General features: G+C 34.6%; 1 protein-coding gene across 6 annotated transcripts in view; it reads left to right on the top strand.

Moving 5' to 3' along the window:
• LOC127852875 (uncharacterized) overlaps positions 1-22,495 on the top strand; it is a 113,936-nt gene that overhangs the window by 1,930 nt on the left and 89,511 nt on the right. For 3 of the 6 annotated variants that reach the window (XM_052386892.1, XM_052386893.1, XM_052386898.1), the window contains exons 1-7: positions 3,759-4,026; positions 8,174-8,319; positions 11,271-11,373; positions 15,765-15,820; positions 17,830-17,931; positions 18,467-18,580; positions 22,173-22,255. In XM_052386892.1, coding sequence (XP_052242852.1) covers positions 3,999-4,026; positions 8,174-8,319; positions 11,271-11,373; positions 15,765-15,820; positions 17,830-17,931; positions 18,467-18,580; positions 22,173-22,255 — 632 coding nt within the window. In that variant the 5' untranslated portion in view covers positions 3,759-3,998. Of the gene's footprint in view, positions 1-3,757; positions 4,027-8,173; positions 8,320-11,270; positions 11,374-15,764; positions 15,821-17,829; positions 17,932-18,466; positions 18,581-22,172; positions 22,256-22,495 lie in introns of those variants that run through there. The other 3 variants (XM_052386895.1, XM_052386894.1, XM_052386896.1) reach the window with 2 other exon arrangements.

Here is a 22,495-nt window from a genome sequence, read left to right on the forward strand (position 1 = left end):
AGTCAATCTTGTATTTAGAGACCACTAAAGGGAGTAACCAAAAGTGGTCTCTTAATAAAATGGTCTTTAAATTAAAAAAAAGGCCATTTGTGATGAATGCGGACCGTTGATTTAAAATTCAGATATCGAATGATCTCTTTTTGACACAGCGATTTCTGCTTTTGTAATCAAATGAATCTAAATATAAATAAAATGAATAAAACAATTTTTTACTTAAAATAAGTATTTGTTCTCTTTAATTCTAAATACAATGTAAATGGTTTGCACGGAGAATGGGTTTTTCCGACTCCAAACTCATTCGCGATTAAATTTACATGCACTGTTACTCTTTGACACTTCCAATACCCGAAGATTCTCATTTAACGTTAATACTTTCCGTTTTGACATTTTAATTTCTGCATGTAAGCTTATATATATCTGACTCGATTATTGTACATAGGGAAATAAATAAAACACCTTGAATGAAAACTAAAAAACACGCCTGATTGGAAAATTTGCTAACACAAACTAATAAGCATTATAACAATTACATTTTTTAATGAACAGATTTCGCTACATGTTACGGATTAATAGTTTATTTTTTACACCTCTTGAGAACACTGTGAAAATGTTTGTCGCGTCTGCGCATTGTTTCTGCAATAAAATCAGCGATCAAATTTGTCACTTAACGTCCCAGATAGTTAACTCTTTAACCCGTATACTGTTGGCAATACCTCACTGTATTATTCAACACCAAAAATTGATACGCAATCAGCATTAAAACCGGTCATCGAGACAAAGGAAAATGGCAGGTGTGAAATCACAACAAAGGTGTCATCGTTCGAGTTATTGGCTTAGATAAACAATCAACACTGATTTGTCCCTGAACGGTCAACAGATTTACCACTTTTACCTTAAAGCGGTCACTTAATTCAAGACTCGGACATCAAAACACACTAAAATCAGCGGTCGCAGGTCACGTAAGACAAAAGTCGCGTAATACAATATGAAAACATAGGTAAAACGCTCGGGCGGCATTTAAAGTGGTAGCATTAGACAAAAGTCACTTAATTCAAGTGGTCGCAAGCACAAGATTGACTGTATTTGAAAACTATACAAGTCATATTTTTGACCCACTCATGAAACTTGCTCAGAATATAAAAAATGTGTTATAATATCTGGGATGAGTTTAAAAATTATTGTGGTTGTTCAAATTGCTGCCACATGTTGGGGCTGTTTTCTCTGTAACCTTGTGAACCCTACCTGCTCAGAACAGTAAAGTTACTTGAGACCCAGATGAGCGCATAAGGGCCTGTGGCCCTCTTGTTTTTGTAAGTATATCAGGCCTGCTTGTCAGTAAAGATGAGTGTGCGTATTTCTATTGAATATTCAAACACAATAATATTCAGCTTATGCAAATAGTGAAATTTACAACTAGTCACTTAATTTGTTCTGTTTGTAATACATTCTGGCCGGTTGATTGTGATGTAGTCTTTCTGTATTTCTGCAGCAGATGACTGGAGATTTTTTGGTACAGTGTCTCACCATGAGATTTCTGTTTCCAACTTTCAGCTCATTGAGCAGTCATGGAAAGTAGCAGTTCAACTAAACAAGCTAGAATTTGTATTTTGTTGATTGAAACCAAACAAGTGTTACAAGCTCACATAAATAAAATAAGACTTGTTTCCAAAATGATCAGTGCAAGGCCCCTTGTGTAATTTTGATTGAAGGTTATTATATTATTAAGGCAACTCAAAAATATGACAAAGCAAAATATTAATCAGGTGTATAGAAGACTCGTATTTAAGAAAAATAAAATTCTGATGAAAATTTAGAGAAATTATTTTAATTCTTTTTGATATTCCAACCTGCATATGAGTGAAAACACAAACTCTGAGAGAAATGTCGTTAGAAAAAACCTGACCTGGCTTTTTGAACTAGCCGCTTTCTTTATAGTTTAGTCACAGTATATTTGGAATGAGTGCAGGTGCACCAAACCAAATTCATTTTACAGGGCACATTAACCTGTGTTTGCTGTGTTTGGATTGGTCATGAAATCATTTCTACGTTTCCCCCCCCCCCCCCCCCCCCCCCCCTCCCTTACTCTAATTGGGTTGTCAGTTACTGGCATACATGTAGTTGTGTGCACTAAGAACTCCTACACCAGCTAATGCAGGAAAGAGTGAGTGGGTAAACTGACCGATGTGATCAACTGAAATACCTTTGAAAAATAAAAAAAATAAAACAAACAATGCAGGAAAGAGTGAGTTGGTAAACTGACCGATGTGATAAACTGAAATACCTTTGAAAAAGCAAAAAAATCAAACAAACAAACATCCAAACAGATGTTTCTCACTGTATATGTATTAATGCTTTAATGAATTCTCATTGGCTGATTTCTCTCCATTTACCTGGCTAGGCAGTCTGAGAGGCGAAGTTTTCAATCATACTCTGATTGCTTTCTAAGCGCATTGAATGATCTTTCACATTTGATTGCTTTTTGTTGGTCAGTGTGGATTGTCCTGCTATGTGTGTCATGGTAATTCCAACTTGAAATATTTTTTTATCATAAAATGCTTTTAGGGATAATAATTAATTGCTTGTAATTTGCTTTTACTTGCAGTATTGAACAATGCAAGAATTTGGACACATTCTGTATTTAGAAATTAGCAAACTACTATGACAAGTCAGATATGCTATTCTCTATACATTCTACTCTGTAAGTGGCATAACCAGTAGGACCAAAGGGCAAATGTAAATTGTTGTACTTATGTCCCTTCTTAATGTTTTAGATTAAATAGTCTGTTGTTTTTGTAAATGTTTAAATTATAACATAATTTGTGACGGTCGTTGCAAAGGTAGGTTGACTATAGCATTCAACGAATTTTGGATTTCAAAAGTAACAACTATTTATTTTACAATTTGACCAAAACCAGAGCTTTGATACTTGGATGCTGTAAAATTAATACAAATATTAATATTAATGAAACATATGTGCAGGGTATTAGAACTGAATGGACAAATGGCAATCAACTGTGATAATTATTTATACCTTTATACCGAGAGTCCCAGTCTTCATCAACTTTAATTTTCAGTCTTAAAAATTTGCATTTTGAAATAACTAGCCCGTTGTGCTTGTTACTTTAATATTTGTTTTTGTCCATAAACATTTTTACAGGTCAAAATTATAAGAAAGAATATTTCTTCCGTGCAGCAGATGATCATGATGATTTCTTTTTGCTTTGCCCGATTTTGTTTTTACTTAGATTGGCGAAAACGAGTGCAGGTTTTGAAGACTGATATGCAGTCTTACTTGCAAGAAAAAATTGTCGCTTACAACTTTAGTCAGATTTCCCATGTTTGTTTTTGTCTTACCAGGGTATGTCCCAAACTCTTTTTCAAAGCAAAGTTATATAATAAGTTATGTTGTAAATTCACAAGCATGATTTAAAAATGGTACATTCAAATTTATCGCTAGTTGTGAAAGTTTGAAAATTAAATAATGGCAAAGTTAGTCAAATTCTACCTGAAAACATGACTACATTATTAAAGTCAATCCTTTAAAAACAATAATTATAGTAAGTTTGTAACAGTTTCTTTTTTAATCGCCATTGCCTGCATTGATTAGTATTGGTGAAACATGGCAAAATGCCATTATAATTGTAAACACGGACCTGGCCTTATGCCAAAAGAGCTCTTTAACATAGATGAAAATACTTCGTCTTTGTCCTGGATTGATACATAGATAACTATCCGTTCTTTGTCATTTTTCAGTTGTTTTTTGAGCAGTAAATGTCTGAAGTATATTGGAAAACCTTTGAAGAGGTGATAATAAAATGCTAATCATTATATATTGAAACTCACAATGACAGTTTCTCATGAGAATTGGTGTGTTTACTGGACTCAGTTACGGATGCTAAATGTAATGAATTATGCAAAAGCATTTAACTCTAAGCACATAGTGTGTTGATTTATGTGATAATTGAAGTGTTAATGTCAAAAGCAGAATTTGAGCACACATGATGAAAATAAAACGCCGTAATTCAAGTAAGTGAGTTACTATTTCTATCTGTAAATAAACATGATTCAACAACATTCAGTCCTGGATCGATACATCCATTCTTTGTCATTTTTCAGTTGTATTTTGAACATTAAAAACTTCAGTAGATTGGAAAACCTTTGAAGAGATGATAATAAAATGCTTATCGTTATGTATTGAAACTCACAATGACAGTTCCTCTTGAGGTTTGGTTTGCTAATTAGACGCAGTTACGGATGTTTAAAGAAATTAGTTATGCACAGGCGTTTTACTCTAAGCCAATAGTGTGTTGATATTATATGACTATTAAAAGGTTAATGTCAAGAGCAGAAATTGAGCACACAATGAAAACAAAACGCCATATTTCAAGTAATTGAGTTACTATGTCTATAAACAAATATTCAACAACATACACTTACAAGGGTTTTTGGAAGTGGTTGGGGAGACAGGAAGAATTCTGAAAATTTCATAATATAAATTGGGAAAGAAAAGTGAATGGTTTGTTAGAGCAGTTTATTGTCTTGAAGAATATTGATGTTTTTATTTAATTGGATGACAGGGATTTCAGTAGATTTTCAAGACCAGGAGTCAAAATGACCCAAGGTCTCAAAATAATGAGGGGTCAAAATAAAAATGATAATGGTCAAAATACTGAAGTAACTTGAAGTGTTCCTAAATGCATGTTTAAGGTTTTGTAATAGCTTATTTATCATAATAATGAATGAAACTTTTCACAAAAGCTTTTTTTATTTCCATAAATGATCATTTCTGGTCCTTTTTTCAAGTTGGATTGTAGAAAACAAATGTGTCAAAATGATGCAAGGCTAATTTTTTGCTGTAGTCAAAATTGAGAAAATTGCAACTTGTTTGCATCCAAATGCAGGATTCTGCTTCAATGGAAATCACTGGGATGATTTCATTTGGACAATAATACAAGTTAAGATAAAAATAGGTACTATTTTGACTGTCCTGGTTCCATACTTTATCTACCATATTTAAATACTTTGTTCATTTCTCATCCAGCCATATCAGTTCAACCTTATTAAAAATAATACTGAAAAACACTTCTATTCTCAATTTTAAGCATTTTTTAGCAAAACAGCAACTAGACTTATTTCCCAATTTTAGTCAATACGCTGTGAATTTTCCCAATTCATAGGGACCGGGCCCCATTCCCAGAATGGTGAAAGAAAAAATGCATTATTCTTGACAAAGAACTTTTTTAATAGACCAACATACATTATTGATCAAATTTGTCCTTGTGATGTGATATTGTAAACAGTTGCTTTGAAAAAGCATTGATCAATGCCATGTTATTTGATGCTTGACAAAGGATTAAATTGATGTATAATCTTGTGAAGTCTTTGAAGCTGTGTTAGATACATAAAATACTCTTTTTTTCAAGGTTTTGTTGTTTTTATGGTATTTATTATAGATTAATGTTGTTTTTGTTGTTGCTGTTGTTGTTGTTTTTAAACTCTTACACACTAAACAAAAGCATTTAGAAGTAGAGATTTGCCAAGAGTCTTTTACAATATTACTAAGTAGTTATTACAGAGGTACACAAGTTATTGTCATTTCTCTAAAATAAGTGTTATTTTTGTTCGAAATGATTTAATTTGTTCCAAATGTAACAAACACTACCGACTACGGAACATTTTTGTCATTTGCAAACATTAATATATAGATGTAGTTTACTGTTAACAGGGCTATAGATAACAAGCGTATTTGCATTATTACGCAATGAGAATAACCAAAAACGTAATTATATTCAAAATAAAGCGTACAAAAACGCAAATACAAATTTAATAACGTAATTCCCGTAAAAAAAACTTGCGTCACAAAACGCAATTCTTACGAACATTGGGCGCATTTTTTAGACTCGTTATTTTCCATACAAAAATGTACCAGATACATGTAGTTTATATGCCGTCGTATGAAGAAAAGAAGGCAGTCTTTCCAGCGATTATCAATCTTTGGGGTATTATTGTAATTATTCCTAGACCTGTACCCTGGTTTGTTAACTCAATTGGGTAATTTAGGGAATGACATATGCTATAATAAATATCTACAAAGGTTACTATATTATTTATACAAATGAAATTCAAAAGGTACCTGTACAAAACAACAAACAATTACTGAATTTCTGATCAGAGTTCATTCATTTAAGCTCAAAAGTAGGGGGTGAATTTTTGCTAAAACTCTATAAAATTTACAAAAACCCTATTGTTGTCAAAAACAGGGGGTGAATTACCCAATATATCCCAAAAGTTATCTATAGCCCTGCTGTTAATAAAACGTGTATTTCACTGCGAGCCTGTTTTCTTTTTGTGTCTGTAAATTGAAATTTTAATGATTTAACAAAATATGGTGACATTTATCTAAAATTATTTGTTTCTACTGTGTATTATTTAAGACAATTGTGGACAGTGCTTTTTTAGCAGAGGATTTTGGCATGATTGTGGTATGAAACAATAGAAAAAATGTGCTGACAAATTGTGGTAGTAGGCATTACATTGAGGGTAGGAGTTGGCCTTGCAAGAGACAGACCTTCCCAGGGGATGCATTTCATGACCTGGTATTGTTAGACCATGGAAGTTTAGCATGTTTGATGTTTCCGATTTATGCATACCTTTATTCAGATGCTAAATAATTCATTAACTTATTTTCTTACATGAATAAATTAATTGGCTGTTGGCAAAGTCCCAGACAAATTAGTCATATAAAATTGAAGTGTTTCATTCAGGTATTTATTGATATATTGGTATTTAAATTGAGCGTAATAGGTTAATTAACCAGGCTTGTCAGATTAAGGGAAAAAACTCCTATTATTGTATAACAATGATTATTTACATACTGAAAAGTTTACATTAGTACTAGTTTGAATAAGTTAGAAGTCAGAAAAATACAAATCCTAACAAAAGCAAGTATAACAAAACAGTGGCATGGAAAATGATGCCGTACAAAAAAATATCTATAACAAAATGCACATGACTAATTATCAAAAAGGTACAAGTTATATACTTACATATTGTTTTTAATCCCCCACGAAATGGGGGAATCGTATGAATGTCTGTCAGAGTGTCTGTCCTTCTGAATCAGTCTATCATACTAACAGTCTGTTCATAACACCTGCGTTTCCCCCATATCTCATATTCCCTTTGAAGGATTTTCTTGAAATTTTGCACAAATTTTCAATTTATTAAGATCATGTGTGGAAGGCACAAGTCAGTCACACTGGTCCAATGTCAAGGTAGTATTTTAATGTCAAAGTTTTGAGCCCCCATTGTTGTACCTTAACCATATCTCCTATACCCTTTGGGGTATTTTCAGGAAACTTACATAAAATGTTAAGCTCATTATAAAAATGCACAAAAGGCATGTGTTATTCATGCTGGTTTAAGGTAAAATTCATCCATGTACTTCAAGGTCAAAGGTTAAAGCCTCCATTGTAGTTTCTGCTTCATATCTCCTACACCCTGTGATGGATTATTTTGAAACTTGGCTTAATTGTTTAGTTGATAGGGACAATGTGCAGTCATACAAGTCAGTCATACTGGTGCAAGGTCAAGGACATATTTTAATATCAAAAGTCAAAATTTCGAGAACTTATTATCTCCTTTCTGATTGAGACAATGTGCACCAGAAAGTACATGTAGGAGTCAGTTATGTTAAGGTCAAGGACATTCTTTGAGGTCAAAGTTTGAGCCTCCATTTTAGTGTCTGCTCAATATCTCAGTGTATATAGCTGTCTCTTGGGCTGCCTTGTGATGTTTTGGTGTTTTTTATTTTTTGATGTTGGTGCTATTTTAAACACTTTGTTGGCCCTAAAAAACATAAATAAAAATAAAATAAAACAGTCATGCCACTGTCAGCAAAATGTTATAGGTTAAGGACATGTTGATCGTGGGGAGGCGCTATATTGCTATCACTTTTACGGTCAGTCAGGAGCTAGCAACTTCCACGATTGTCAAGCAATTAAATTCAAACATAAAACCATTAAGTGAAGATGTGTATAGTTCTCAGTTATTCAAACATTCTGAGTTATTTGCCCTTGAACATAGCTGACGATTCATTATAGAGTCACATTTGTGACAAAGCTCGAGTGGAAGGTTAGGTAGGTAAGGCACTTAATAGAATGCATTTATCCTTCAGACAGTGAAGGGGCCCTGATGGACCTCTCAGACAAGGGGCTGACCCGGTTAGAGATCCCTTCAGGGGCCAGCCCCGTGATCCTGATAGCGGACAGAAACAGCATAACGCGCCTTGACACCCTTGAACACTTCCAGACCATCAGACAGGTATTCTTAACTCTTTCCCGCTCAGAAATGTAGTTTTAAGTCCCTTAAACAATCTAATTATCCCCCGCCATAGGCTTGGGATATTGTTTTGGCGTTGTCCGTCCGTCTTTCGGTCCGTCCGGAGCCATATCTTGGAAGTGCTTTGGCGGATTTCATTCAAACTTGGTATGAGTATATATATGGATAAGAGGATGATGCACGCCAAATGGCATTGTACACCATCTATTGATAAAGGAGTTATGGCCCTTTGTATCTTGAAAAATTGCTTTTTTGAGTGTCAAATATAACACTTTTGTGTCCAGAAGCATATTGGCGGGGGATACCAATTCAACGAATTTGCTTATTCATTTGAGATCTCTCTTTATTATTAACTAGATTCAAGTTTTTTAGGCTTCATTTCAAACCCTAAGATACTTAGCAGTAAACAGAATACAACCTGAACAGACTGCCACTTACTCGCATGAATGATTTTCAGTGACATTAAATGTTTTTGGATTTTGTCATTTTGTGACTTTATTTTAGTTTAAACCTATTTATTAAAGCTTGATTGCATTGAAAGTCTAAGGCTCATTAAAACGCTGTTGAGTCCATTTCCTGGGTAGGAACAGTACTCAATTAGTAGTGTCAATGGGGGAGGTCTAAGTCATGTTCTCGCAGGCTGGATCGAGCCTTAAAAGACTCAATTTTAGAGTAATATTGCTTGATTCATTATAATATATCAATTCAGTTCTATTAAAATTCCTAGGAGATATGATAATAAAAACTGATATGTTCATATTTCAAATTTTGACAAAATATGTTGGTAAATACTGTAATTACATTTTCGGACACTCTAAATTGTCAGACACGCCCGGTTTAGCCAAAATAATTATTTTAGACATAAGGGTTTTTGTCCATATAAATGAATTACTCTAATATTTCGGACAGTTTAATTTTGTATTGCTATTTTACCACAATTGTACCATGTTGCACTAAATTGATCATGCGATTTAACAACCAGATAAGGTCATAAAACCTGGCAGACTAATGCCTTAAGAACATTACATTTGCATTATTGGGTAAATAACTATGTATACTGATAATAGACAATGGTTTTGCCCAGCAGTTTAAACTGAAACATATATAAAAGTAATTTCTATTATAGGACGTTGTATTTAACAAGCACATGATATTATTAGTTGAAACAATTGACACTATACACATTGCATACCCATATATGATCGTCAAAGCAATATTTTTATACTGTCTCTTCACTTTCGACACTTGTATTATTTGAATATTTTTTTATCTAAATTTTCAGACACAAAAGAAAATTATTTTTTTTAAGTATCAGAAAACTTAGAGTAATTACGTCAGGGTTTTTTTTGGCCCGATTTTATAGCCGAAATTCGGCTATGTTCCCAATCCCAAAAAAGTGTACTTTTTCCCCAAAATGTGGCAAAAAATTCCCAATTTCAAAAAAAAAAAAATTTTTTTTTTTTTTTTTTTTTAGAAAGAAGTGTCTTATGCGTATTTTATCTCAATTTTAATTCAATTACATCTTACAAAGTATTATATGATTTAATTTGAATGATTATAAAGAGTTATGTAAAATTTAGTATTTCCCTAATCAGTGGACTTTTCGTGTGGAAAAAAGGCTAATGAATTTATTTTCCCAATTTCATGAAAATGCCGATAAAATTCCCAATTCCAAAGCCATGGGCTATCTTCCCAAAAAGTGGGAAAAAAACCCTGATTACGTTAAACAAGAAAATATGAAAAATAGTGATGAGTTATATTTTTCTATCATTAATGTATATGCGTAGTTAGAAGATTTGCTCTGACGTTCGCCCTACTTTAATAATTAGACCACCATCTTTCTGCAGTAGCATTAAATGCCATAAAAAGGTTGCTGATGTAAACTGAACTCAATGCTAACATATTTTTGATTGTCAGTAACTCTAGGAAGGGACAGGTAATTTCCGGCCAGTCTTAGTGCATTCCTTATCTTGAAAGTTTGTAGGCCACTTTGCCAATAATTGCTCGATGATTCAATACACTGCATCAGGATTTACCGGAAGTTTGCACACAATTATTTTCCCATAAATGTCTCAAGTTCATGCAAGAAATGCTGAGAAATGCTCAAGTATAATATTTTTGCATGTAATCAAATCTAAGCATCATCAGGATTTGACAGAAATTCAATTTCCTCCTTCGGGTTAATATTAGCTTAGTGTTATTAGATCTTTGGGGTTTTATCGTCATCTTTTGCCCCCTTAGTGTGTGCAGATTTTATATAAAGTTTTGTAAATGACAGATATATGAATACCTCCAACCACTTAGATGCTTCAATTTGTAATATAAATAATAAAATTTATTTGAAAAGAAAAGTGGTTCAATTAAGATTTAAATCTTGTCAGCTGTTGGAGGTCATTGCTTATTGAGCTTATCTTTAAGACCTCCTACTTTGCTTTATGATTTTTAAGGGATGTAAATCTTTAGATGTTTAATGCATTTAAGGTATTAACATGTCATATTTGCATAACAATAATCTTTATTTTAACAGTTAATGTTTTCTAGACTCCTAACGTGGCTTTAGGAATGTTTTGGATAAGATAACATTCTAAAAGAAATGGTTTGTTTTAAAGAAATCAGTCTTAATTAATAAACTGTTGAAGCAAAAAAAAGTTATCATGGATTGCCAATCTGTACGCGAGCATTAAGGTTGTAGCATGTAGTTGTCACTTTGTGTGTCTGATCAAATTAATATTTGGATGTTATCGAGTTTGAAGGGGTGTGAAACAAACTTCCTCCATTATTTTGTCTGTCTGTCATTCTCATTGCCTTGATAATAAATGTTTTTTATCGAATCAAATTCTTACTTACACTTAATTGTAAAATATTTCTATAATGGTCACATATATTTTCAGCTGTCTCTAAAAAGTTACCAACTGGTTCACATATATTTTCAGCTGTCTCTTAAAAGTAACCGACTGGTTCACATGAGCGGAGTCAGCAAACTGCGACAACTAACTGTGCTGAATCTCCCACAGAACAGCATCGTAGCTATAGAAGGTAGGCATGGCTATAGTTGGCTGTAACTACTCATGGTAGAAGTTAGGCATGACTATAGTTGGCTGTAACTACTCATGGTAGAAGGTAGGCATAGCTATAGTTGGTTGTAACTACTCATGGTAGAAGGTAGGCATGGCTATAGTTGGCTGTAACTACTGAGGGTAGAAGGTAAGCATGGCTATAGTCGGCCGTAACTACTCATGGTAGAAGTTAGGCATGGCTATAGTTGGCTGTAACTACTCATGAAAGCAGTTAGGCATGGCTATAGTTGGCTGTAACTACTCATGGTAGAAGGTAGGCATGGCTATAGTTGGTTGTAACTTCTCATGGTAAAAGGTAGGCATGGCTATAGTTGGCTGTAACTACTCATGGTAGAAGGTAGGCATGGCTATAGTTGGCTGTAACTACTGAGGGTAGAAGGTAAGCATGGCTATAGTTGGCTGTAACTACTCATGGTAGAAGTTAGGCATGGCTATAGTTGGCTGTAACTACTCATGAAAGCAGTTAGGCATGGCTATAGTTGGCTGTAACTACTCGTGGTAGAAGGTAGGCATGGCTATAGTTGGCTGTAACTACTCATGGTAGAAGGTAGGCATGGCTATAGTTGGCTGTAACTACTCATGGTAGAAGGTAGGCATGGCTATAGTTGGTTGTAACTTCTCATGGTAGAAGGTAGGCATGGCTATAGTTGGCTGTAACTACTCATGGTAGAAGGTAGGCATGGCTATAGTTGGTTGTAACTTCTCATGGTAGAAGGTAGGCAAGGCTATAGTTGGCTGTAACAACTCATGGTAAAAGGTAGGCATGGCTATAGTTGGCTGTAACTACTCATGGTAGAAGGTAGGCATAGCTATAGTTGGCTGTAACTTCTCATGTTAAAAGGTAGGCATGGCTATAGTTGGCTGTAACTACTCAAGGTAGAAGGTGGGCATGGCTTTAGTTGGCTGTAACTACTCATGGTAAAAGGTAGGCATGGCTATAGTTGGTTGTAACTACTCATGGTAGAAGGTAGGCATGGCTATAGTTGGCTGTAACTACTCATGGTAGAAGGTAGGCAAAGAAATAGTTTGCTGTAACTACTGAAGGTAGAAGGTAGGTAGGCATGGCTATAGTTTGCTGTAGCTACTCATGGTATAAGGTAGGCATGGCTATAGTTGGCTGTAACTACTCATGGTTTGCTTTTGTGATTATTATAGCCTGGTTCAGTGAAAACTAGGTAATTGATTAAATGTTAATAAGCTTGGCGTTTTCGGAGAAAACCCGAGGTATTTTCACAGCCAGCTCGTCGTGTCGTCCACCATCTGACGTCCGCCGTCTGCGTCGTGCAAAAACCTTAACATTGGTTCTAAAATCAAAGTGCTTCCACCTACAACTTTGAAACTTCATATGTAGATGCACCTTGATGAGTTCTACATGCCACACCCATTTTGGGGTCACTAGGTCAAAGGTCAAGGTCACTGTGACCTCTAAAAAAATAAAATAAATAAAAATTCTGACAAGCTTTCATTTATTAGCTCATCTATCTAGCCAACCATCGCACCCCCCCCCCCCCCCCCCCCCCCGATTTTATTTTCCTTTCTTTCACATTTTTGGAAGATAATGTAATAAATGTCCACACACCCACACAATGCACCCCTCTTCTATCCACCCCTCCCTCCTTTGTGATTGAAAATGAGAGTCCCTTCACCTTTAAAAAGAAAATAGATGAGCGGTCTGCACCCGCAAGGCGGTGCTCTTGTTTAAAACTGCACCCGTAGCCGAGCTTGGCACCCGTTATACGTTGCTCTTGTTTTATGTTTTCTAATTAAGCTTTAAGTGTATGTTGACATTTTACAACAGTTTGTATTATGATATTTAGTTATAATAATTACTATTGATGTATTTATATAGGGATAATACACGTTTTCAAGGGCATGATCATCTGCTGGCGCTCAAAAAATCCTTTGATGATCATGTCCGAGAAAATGTGTATTTTCGCTATTATTGCATAAACAAATCACACATACCCAAAATAAATTTAAATAACATTGAAAACAATATGTCTTGTTTATTCGACATCGACAAAATAATTTGATTATTTCATATGACGTCATACAGTTCAAGGTTGTGTTTTACATATGCCTCACTCGGTCATCATCAGAAATGGCGACGCTTTACCTTCGGATAGGCAGTTTTCGATTTTAAATGTGTTTAAACAGTGGTTTAATGAAAAGTTGAAATGCAGCCGCGCAAAGTAAGACATGAGGAATTATTTTGGAATTTACTGGTCGTGACGGATAAAAATATCTTCAGAATAAGTCATTGTTTTCAGAGATGTTTCTTTCATACAGGTCTATATCTTATTTCGTTGCAACTAAATTTTCTAAAAATTAGTACTGCCAACATATTGTCACTGAAGTATTTCAAGCATACAGCATGAACGATAAATGTACATAATCACTTACATTTACAGCATAGTCTTTTGAAAGTGTTGAGTAAATAACCTAACCTTCATTGACATTGCCAATAAATAAAGCTGTTGTCAAGAGAGTGCAGATGGTATTATTTGAAAAATGGATTGAAATATTCATTACCTTTATCCCTGCATGCATGAGGAAACTGGTTCTTATTTGGTTTCCCATTTATGCTTGGAAAGTCGTCGAAGGCTAGAGTTATTTACAAAGTTCATAATAACTTCATTGAATCCAATGAAAAATGGGAACCAACTGCGCGTGGACCAGTTTATGGATATGAAAAACACATTACAGGGCTTGAATGGCATTGTTAATACACGATTTCTCCCGTTCAAGCCCTCCTTTTGCCAACGTTCTGCACCCCGCCAGAGGGCATTATAGATAGAGTTTATGCAATAATAATATTTAATTATTTGTTAGATTTACAATCACATTCATTACTTTACAATCACATTCATTACTTTCAATGATCTTTTTATGAGAACAAAAAACATCTGAAAATAGTCAAAGCAATGGATGTTGTAAAAAGAATTAACCTTCCTGAATTGTAAGCTGCATTGCATATATTCATCCTGATCTTAATATAAAGGCAACATTAAGTCATTTGCAATTTTATGTTCAGGCCCAACTGCTACAACAAAACACAAAACGCTTATATCTGAAAGCAAATATCATGCTTGATGCTATGAAAGCTAATGAACATTTTCACTTATATAAGTCTCATTGGTTGAATCTCAATATGTGCAATTTTGATCAATTATAAATGCTTTTTTGGACTGTGATTCCATTTAGGATACAGTTCATTTCATTGTGAATTGACCGTGCAATAAAAAGTGGGCCTTCTATGTTTCAATGTACTTCAATTAATCAAGTTAATGTAACTGCGGAAAATTCAATGCAAGAATTCTAGACAGCAATAGTTGAGGAAAAACGAGATTAAACCTTTCACACATTTTCAAGTTATTCTTGCCATTAAGTTAGGGTACATGTATGTTGATGGTTTCCGGTTGGACAATTTGTGGTGTTATTATGGTGGTATCAACAAACTGGACATAGACACGGTTTTTCCTTACTGAAAGTTCATGGAGGAGATATTGTCCTGATTACTTTTACCCACTTAGTAAATTTTCAGGAAAAAGATATTGTCCTTAGCACTTAAGTTCACTTATTATTTTTTAGGAAGGAGATAAATTCCTAAGCACTAATGAACTACTTAGTAAATTTTCAGGAAAGAGATACTGTCCAAAGCACTAAAGTTCACGTATTATTTTTTAGGAAGGAGATAAATTCATTAGCACTAATGAATTACTTAGTAAATTTTCAGGAAAGAGATACTGTCCTAAGCATTAAAGCTCACTTAGTATTTTTTTTAGGAAAGAGATATTTACCTAAGCACTAATGACCACTTAGTAAATTTTCCAGAAGGTGATATTTATGCCCTCCTTCGAAGAGGGGGTATATTGTTTTGCACATGTCGGTCGGTCCGTCCGTCTATCAGTCCATCGGTCAGTCCGTGCACCAAATAATTTCCGGATGATAACTCAAGAACGCTTAGGCCTGGAATCAGGAAAGTTCATAGGTACATTGATCATGACTGGCAGATGACCCCTATTGATTTCCAGGTCACAAGGTCAACAGTAAAATGGGGTCAGAGTGACTCAAAACAGTAAAATGGTTTCCGTATGGTAACTCGTGAGCGCTTAAACCTGGGATCAGAAAAGTTCATGGGGACATTGGTCGTTAACTCTAACGTATTCACACAATGGCTGCCACTACAACTGACAGCCCATTTGGGGGGACATGCCTGTTTTACAAACAGCCATTGTTTCCTAATCTTTAATTTCCACGAAAGATATATTGTTTCAAACCTGTTTATCCTTGAACCTTGTACTAAATTGCCAAGTGTAAATAATCAGAATTCTTTCTCTAATATTTCAGGTCTGCGTGAGCTGACACAGCTGGCATGGCTGAATCTGTCTGGAAACAGTATCAAGGTAACTATGGGGACTATTATAGATTCTTTATTGAGTATTGACAGTATTACTACAACCAGCTATCATATTGTTTGGTTGGAAAAAATTAACATATAAGAGCTGGTTTTGCTCAACCTGTCTGGAAACAGTGTCAAAACATGCTTGGACATTGTTATCCACTATCAAAGTCAGAAGGATGTAGCATTGGGTTGTCCATCCGTTCATTACGTCCGTTCGTCTGTCTGTAAGAAAATTTTGAAATTGGCGGAGGATATCAATTCAACTAATGTGCTTGTAACCTTTGCATTACTGTTAGCTTGCATGGGCTTGGACAATCTGCAACACTAATTTAGCAGATATACATGAATATGTTTCAAACACTAGTAGTATTTTGGGACAGGTGTTATTTTTAACCATTTCCCACTTAGAAGCAAAGTGAAAATGGCTATGTGCAAACAGCATAAAAACCAGAACAGCCTGCGAGTAACTCTAAGTCTGTTCAGGTTTTATACTGTTTGCTGCTCATCAGTTTCTAAAGTTTTGAGATGAAACCTTAAAAACTTAAATCTAGTAAGAAAGGTCTTTAATTTAATATAACTTTCTAAGGGACTACAAATGCTTGAAAATATGTATCTAAGTGGTAAAAGGTTAATAAAATTTCAAGGTTTATCAAATAACTGCTAAAATCAAGTTTATAGGACAAAAAATAAGTTCAAAACTATCTGTCTGGTGACAATGACAGGTTATTCCCGCACAGGTATAACTTCTTTATGAAATATTCACATAAATATAACCACCAAAAGTTATCATTTGTTTGAGAAATCGGCATAATATGAGCTTATTGAGTGCAGATAAACAGAAAGCTGATGCTAAAATGACATGGTTTAGTCTGTATCGTCTGGAATTGAGTTCTGTATGGTTTTAAATTATGAAAAGAATAAAGAAAGTGTGTACTCAAAGTTTGTGCCAATTGAGAGTGTCAACAGTTTGAGATGTGGTTGAAGTGGGATTGAAATACAATATGCATAGAGGCACTAGGTGTAGATATCTCCTTATTTGTGTGAATTTGCCATCTGATAGAAATAAGTGCTTAACCCTTTGCCACTCAGAAACCCATGTTGACGCATTTGAAGTCCATTTATACAAAATCAAATTCAATTTAAGTCTTTTCTTCATATATTCAAGTTTGAAAGGCTTCATTTCCAACCCTAAGATACTGATGAGCAGCAAACAGCATGAAACTTGAACAGACTGAGAGTTACTCGCAGGCTGTTCTTGTTTGATGCTGTTTGCACATAGCCATCTTCACTTTGCTTCTGAGTGGGAAAGGGTTAAAAATATGAAATGAGAGTTTGTCTATTGTAATGATGGACATTTTATCTATTGTGTTCTATTTAGGTTTACATAACACATATTGTCAATATGGATCCTTTAATCAAATTGTTAAATACAAATATAAGTCTCTCATATATATTTTGAGACCAATCTTTTAAGGAAGATTAATACTAACTCTTTCAGTGCTGGAATCGAATTCTGAAGGCCTTTGCAAACAGTTTGGATCCAGATGAGACGCCACAGAACGTGGTGTCTCATCAGGATCCAAACTGTTTGCTATTCTGATAGTATTCTTTGAAACAAAATTGAAGAAAATTCTAATTTTAGAAATTCAGCAGACGACATTTTAGCAGACGACAAATTTCCCAGCATGCAAAGGGCTAAAGAAGCTTTACGTATTAACAGAATGTTCTGCTTAATAGATTTTTCACAGATGTTTGGTACTTTTCAGTTTTTTTACAAATAAGTACATGGTATATTTATTGTTTGAGTTGTTCTCTGAGTATACAAGCCAAATGTTAAATGAAAAAGACTAGGTTTAAATATGCATTTTTCTAGACATTATCTATAGCCTGTTTAATTGCATCCATATTGCTTGATAAAGCACATGAAAGAGCATCCATCAGTGTTCTTGATACCCTTATACAATCCTGCACAGTATGTGTTGTTATAGATTGTGGTTGCTATGGTTACAGGCGATGGAGAATTTGAGCAACAATTTCCAGCTCAAGCACCTGGACCTGTCTGACAACAGCATCACCTCCCTGGGCGACATACACCACCTCAACAATCTCAAGGTCAGTGGGCAGTTGCCTAGTCACCAGTGTTGTTGTTACAAGGATACCTACTTTGTTAGTTAAAAACATTGATTAAAGCATGACTTTGTTGAAAAATCTTACCTTTAAAGAGACCCTGTAAAGTCTTTTTACTGGGAAAAAACATTTTCCAGGTGACTTTTTGAGAGGTCTTAACACTTCTACCAGTGTGGGGATGGAACCAAGGTCAGAACCACCTGATTACTATATACTCAAATTGATGCTATTCTCTATGCCATTACAACAATTATTTGATCCACATCATGCAAAAATGTATCACACAGACTGGAGCTACCCTGTCCACTAATGAGACTATTAACGTTTTGTGTTTCTTTTTTTAGCAGAAAGTAAAGCACCTGACCAGACTGCGCCAATGGGCAGGCTGGTCTGGAGCTTTTGCTGCACACATATGACATAAGAACCATTTTCACATGACTAAGCTCATTCTTGCATGTTGCTGATTTGAAACCTGTTCTGCCATGTTTATGATGTCAACTGTACAGTTGTGATGTTTCAGACACTACTTCTCCATGGCAACATGGTGACCAGTCTACGCACAGCTCCACATTTCCTCCCCAAGTCCATCAACATCTTCTCATTGGCGGAAAACGAGATATCTGACATAAATGAGGTACTAGTCAGACTGGGTGTAAATTTAATCCCTTGCATTTTTCTTTAAAGCATTTTTTTAATGAGCAAAATTCAGACTGTGTATGAATTTTATGCCATGCATTTTTGTTTCAGGCATTTTTTTTCTGAGCAAAACTCAGACTGATTGTGAATTTAATCCGATGCATATTTGATTAAGGCATTTGTTTCTGAGCAAAAGTAGGACTGTGTTAATTTAATTCCATGCATTTTTGTTAAAGGGATTTTTTTAGCAAAAGTCAGACTGGATGTAAATTTAATCGCATACATTTTTGTTTCACACATTTTTTTATTTTAGCAAAACTGAGGCTGTGTGTGAATTTAATCCCATGCATTTTTGTTCAAGGCAGTTTTTCTGAGCATAACTCAGACTATGTGTAAATTTAATCTCATGCATTTTTGTTTAAGGATTTTTTTTATGAGCAAAATTCAGACTGTGTCTGGATTTATTCCCATGCATTTTTGTATAAGGCATTTTTTAATGAGCAAAACTCAGACTGTTTGTGAATTTAATCCCTTGCATTTTTGTTTAGGGCACTTTTTTGTTGGGAAAACTTTCTATAAAGTGTTGATGACCGATTTCAAAATAAACTGTTTGCTCAACAAGCCCAATATTCTTGCACTAGTGTGGAACTGTTGCATTCAGGGGATAAAACACTTAAAACCTGCAAAGACTGGTTCAAAATGTACTTGAATATTTGTTCGAGTTTATAACCAGTAGAAATAATATTGATTTATTTGACTAATTGTGCTATTGTGACTGTCTGTTCATGCATTTGCCCATAAACATACATTTAATACAAAAAAAGTTTTGGGTAATGTATTTCTGCTTTAAAAGTGGTTTTGTATAAATATTATATAATGAAAGTGAGTCAGAATTTCAAAAATTTCAAAATTATATGAAATCTGTGTGAAAGTTTGAATCTTTTGGTTTTAACAGGTTCACAATAAATCTCTAGGCATGTTGGTGTTTACTATTTGTTTAAATCATTCTTGTTGTTGTGCATAGATGTATCCTGGCCTTGTGGCATTCATGAAGACTGTAATTAATTTTCAAATGTAATTATGAAGACACATGTTTATGCTGTAAGGGTATTATTGAAGAGGAAGGCTATTCTTTATCATTTACTTTCTGCTTTTTTAGCTCACCTGATTGCTCAGGTGAGCTTTTGTGACCGGTCTTTGTCCGTCGTCCGTCCGTCCACATTTGTTCGTAAACACTTTAGAGGCCACATTTATTGTCCGATCTTCATGAAACTTGGTCAGAAGCTTTGTCCCAATAAAATCTCGGTCGAGTTCGAAACTGGGTTGTGCCAGGTCAAAAACTAGGTCACAAGGTCAAAAAAAAGAAAAAACTTGTAAACACTGTAGAAGTCACATTTCATGCCCAATCTTCATGTAACTTTTTCAAAATGTTTGTCTTAATGATATGTTGGTTGAGTTAAAAAGTGGTTCCGGTCCGTTGAAAAACATGGCAGCCAGTGGACGGGGCAGTTTTCCTTATTTTGCTATAGAGAAACCTTGTAAACACTCTAGAAGTCACAATTTTTGCCCAATCATCATGAAAGTTGGTCAAAACATTGGTTGTATTGATATCTCGGAAGAGGTTGAAAATGGTCCAGATCGGTGAAAAAACAAGGCCGCCAGTGGGCGGGGCATTTTTCTCTATATGTATATAGTGAAAACATGTGAACACTCTAGAAGTCACATGTTTGGCCCAATTTACATGAAATTTGGTCAGAACATTTTTTTCCTTGATTTGAGAGTTGAGTTTGAAAATGGTTCTGGTCAGTTGAATAACATGGCTCCCGGGGGAGCTTGTGAACACTCTAGAAGTCACATTTTTCGCCCAATCATCATGAAACTTGGTGAAAAGATTGGTTTTATATATATCACATAATTAATGCCTTAATTATTGCCTTTAGATTGTCCAAATTTTCATTATATTATACAAAATCCTTGTAAACGCTCATGGCCATATTGGTCATAATATTTATTTTTGTAAGCAAAGTTTGATGTTTGGTAAGTGGGGTCAACTTAAAATATAGGTCACCAGGTCGAATCTTACAAAAACAAAATCACTCCATAGGCCAGTGTTTTGGTTCAATAATGATGAAACTTGACCAGGATGTTCGTCTGGACAATATCTAGGTCAATTTTGATATTTGGTAAAGATTGAATGAACCGACTCCTCTCAGGTGAGCGAACTAGGGCCATCTTGGCCCTCTTGTTTGTGGTTTGTATGGAAACATTAGCCTTTTTAAATTGGAAAATCACAGTTACAAAAACTGTTGTTGTTTTTCCTTTTTTCTGAAATATTGCAGTTCATGAAATGGATCATCAACAATAGTAGACTGACAATTTGTGGAATTATATAATTATTTGAATGTCATATGATACTGTTTATTTTATTATTCCTGCGAGTTCTCTAGTTAAAACTTAATGATCATTTGTAGTCTACTGAAATCAACAAATGACCTCAAATAAATATATATTAAATGGCAATCGTTTTGGGGGTATCAAACTTTGTGTGTGCCTTTAACCATAATATAAAAAACTGTTATTGATATATGTGAATGCAAACTGATTATTTAGCACAATAGGCATATTATCATATAAGGACTTTATTTGACACTTTAAATCAAAAACATTCAGAATAACATTGCTGTATCTCACTTCATACTATCAAAAGATTAATGTTGGCATGAATTTATTGCTATTTGAGTGATTGATTTATAATGGTATATTGCAATGTTTATGCTTTTTAAACTGCATTGATGCATTTTAAAGAACTATGTTTGACAAATATGCCAATTTGACATATCCAGTAGGGCTACAAACATAATTTTATGAAATTTTATGTTTTAGGGATTAATTGTCCGTACTCTGTGGAAAGAGATTTTAATGCATGTGCATAAAGTGTCATCCCAGATTAGCCTGTGCAGTCTGCACAGGCTTATCAGGGACAACACTTTTTGCTTTTATATTTTCTGTTTAAAGGAAGTCTCTTCTTAGCAAAAATCTAGTTTAGGCAGAAAGTGTCGTCATAGACAACCTTTTCCGCTTTTATAGAATTTTTGGATTAAATGAAGTCTCTTCCTTGAAAATCCAGTCAAGGGGTAAAGTGTTGTCACTGATAAGCCTGTGTGGACTGCACAGACTTATCTAGAACGACACTGCACATGCATTTAGTCTGGTTTTCCTAGAACCTGGCTCATTTATTCATACCAATGCTGAGGGTTCACTTTAATATTTGAGCACACAATGATAAATGAAATACAACAGAAAATATTTTAGGGTGTATCAGATTCAAGTAAATATTTGGGTTATTTTTTAAAACTCATTATTATACTATATTTCTTGGTCGATACGTCAGTCTATCTGCATAATTTTTTCCCCAAATTTTTCAAGTGATTGATTTGAAGCAAGACGTGTTTTTTTATAAAGTATGGTGAACATGTTTATTTGATGACTATAGCTTACAACGTGTTGGGGGCATAGAAGCCACTTTCAAAATTATAAATTACAGAGACAAGCAACGACTCCAAGCTCTTCTCCATTCTGCTGTTTTTCAGGTTTCCTTTTTGTCGTGCCTACCAGACCTACAGCAGCTTTCTGTGATGAACAACCCGTGTGTGCTGATGACTGCGTCAGTACCGTATTCTTTTTATCAGACTCTGTACATGATCGCAAACTAAGTTACATGTATCCCTTTACTGCTGGGATACACATTTTGACGCGTTTTCAGACCCTTCGAAAACCAAATTAAATTTAAGACCTTTCTTATAAGATTCAAGTTTTAAAGGGATCATTGCCAAACCTTTGAAACTTATGAGCAGCAACCAGCATAAAACTAGACAGACTGAATGTAACTTAAACACTGTTCTGTTTTTTTGCT

Source organism: Dreissena polymorpha, chromosome 12, assembly GCF_020536995.1.
Source record: "Dreissena polymorpha isolate Duluth1 chromosome 12, UMN_Dpol_1.0, whole genome shotgun sequence".
Classification (NCBI taxonomy): domain Eukaryota; kingdom Metazoa; phylum Mollusca; class Bivalvia; order Myida; family Dreissenidae; genus Dreissena; species Dreissena polymorpha.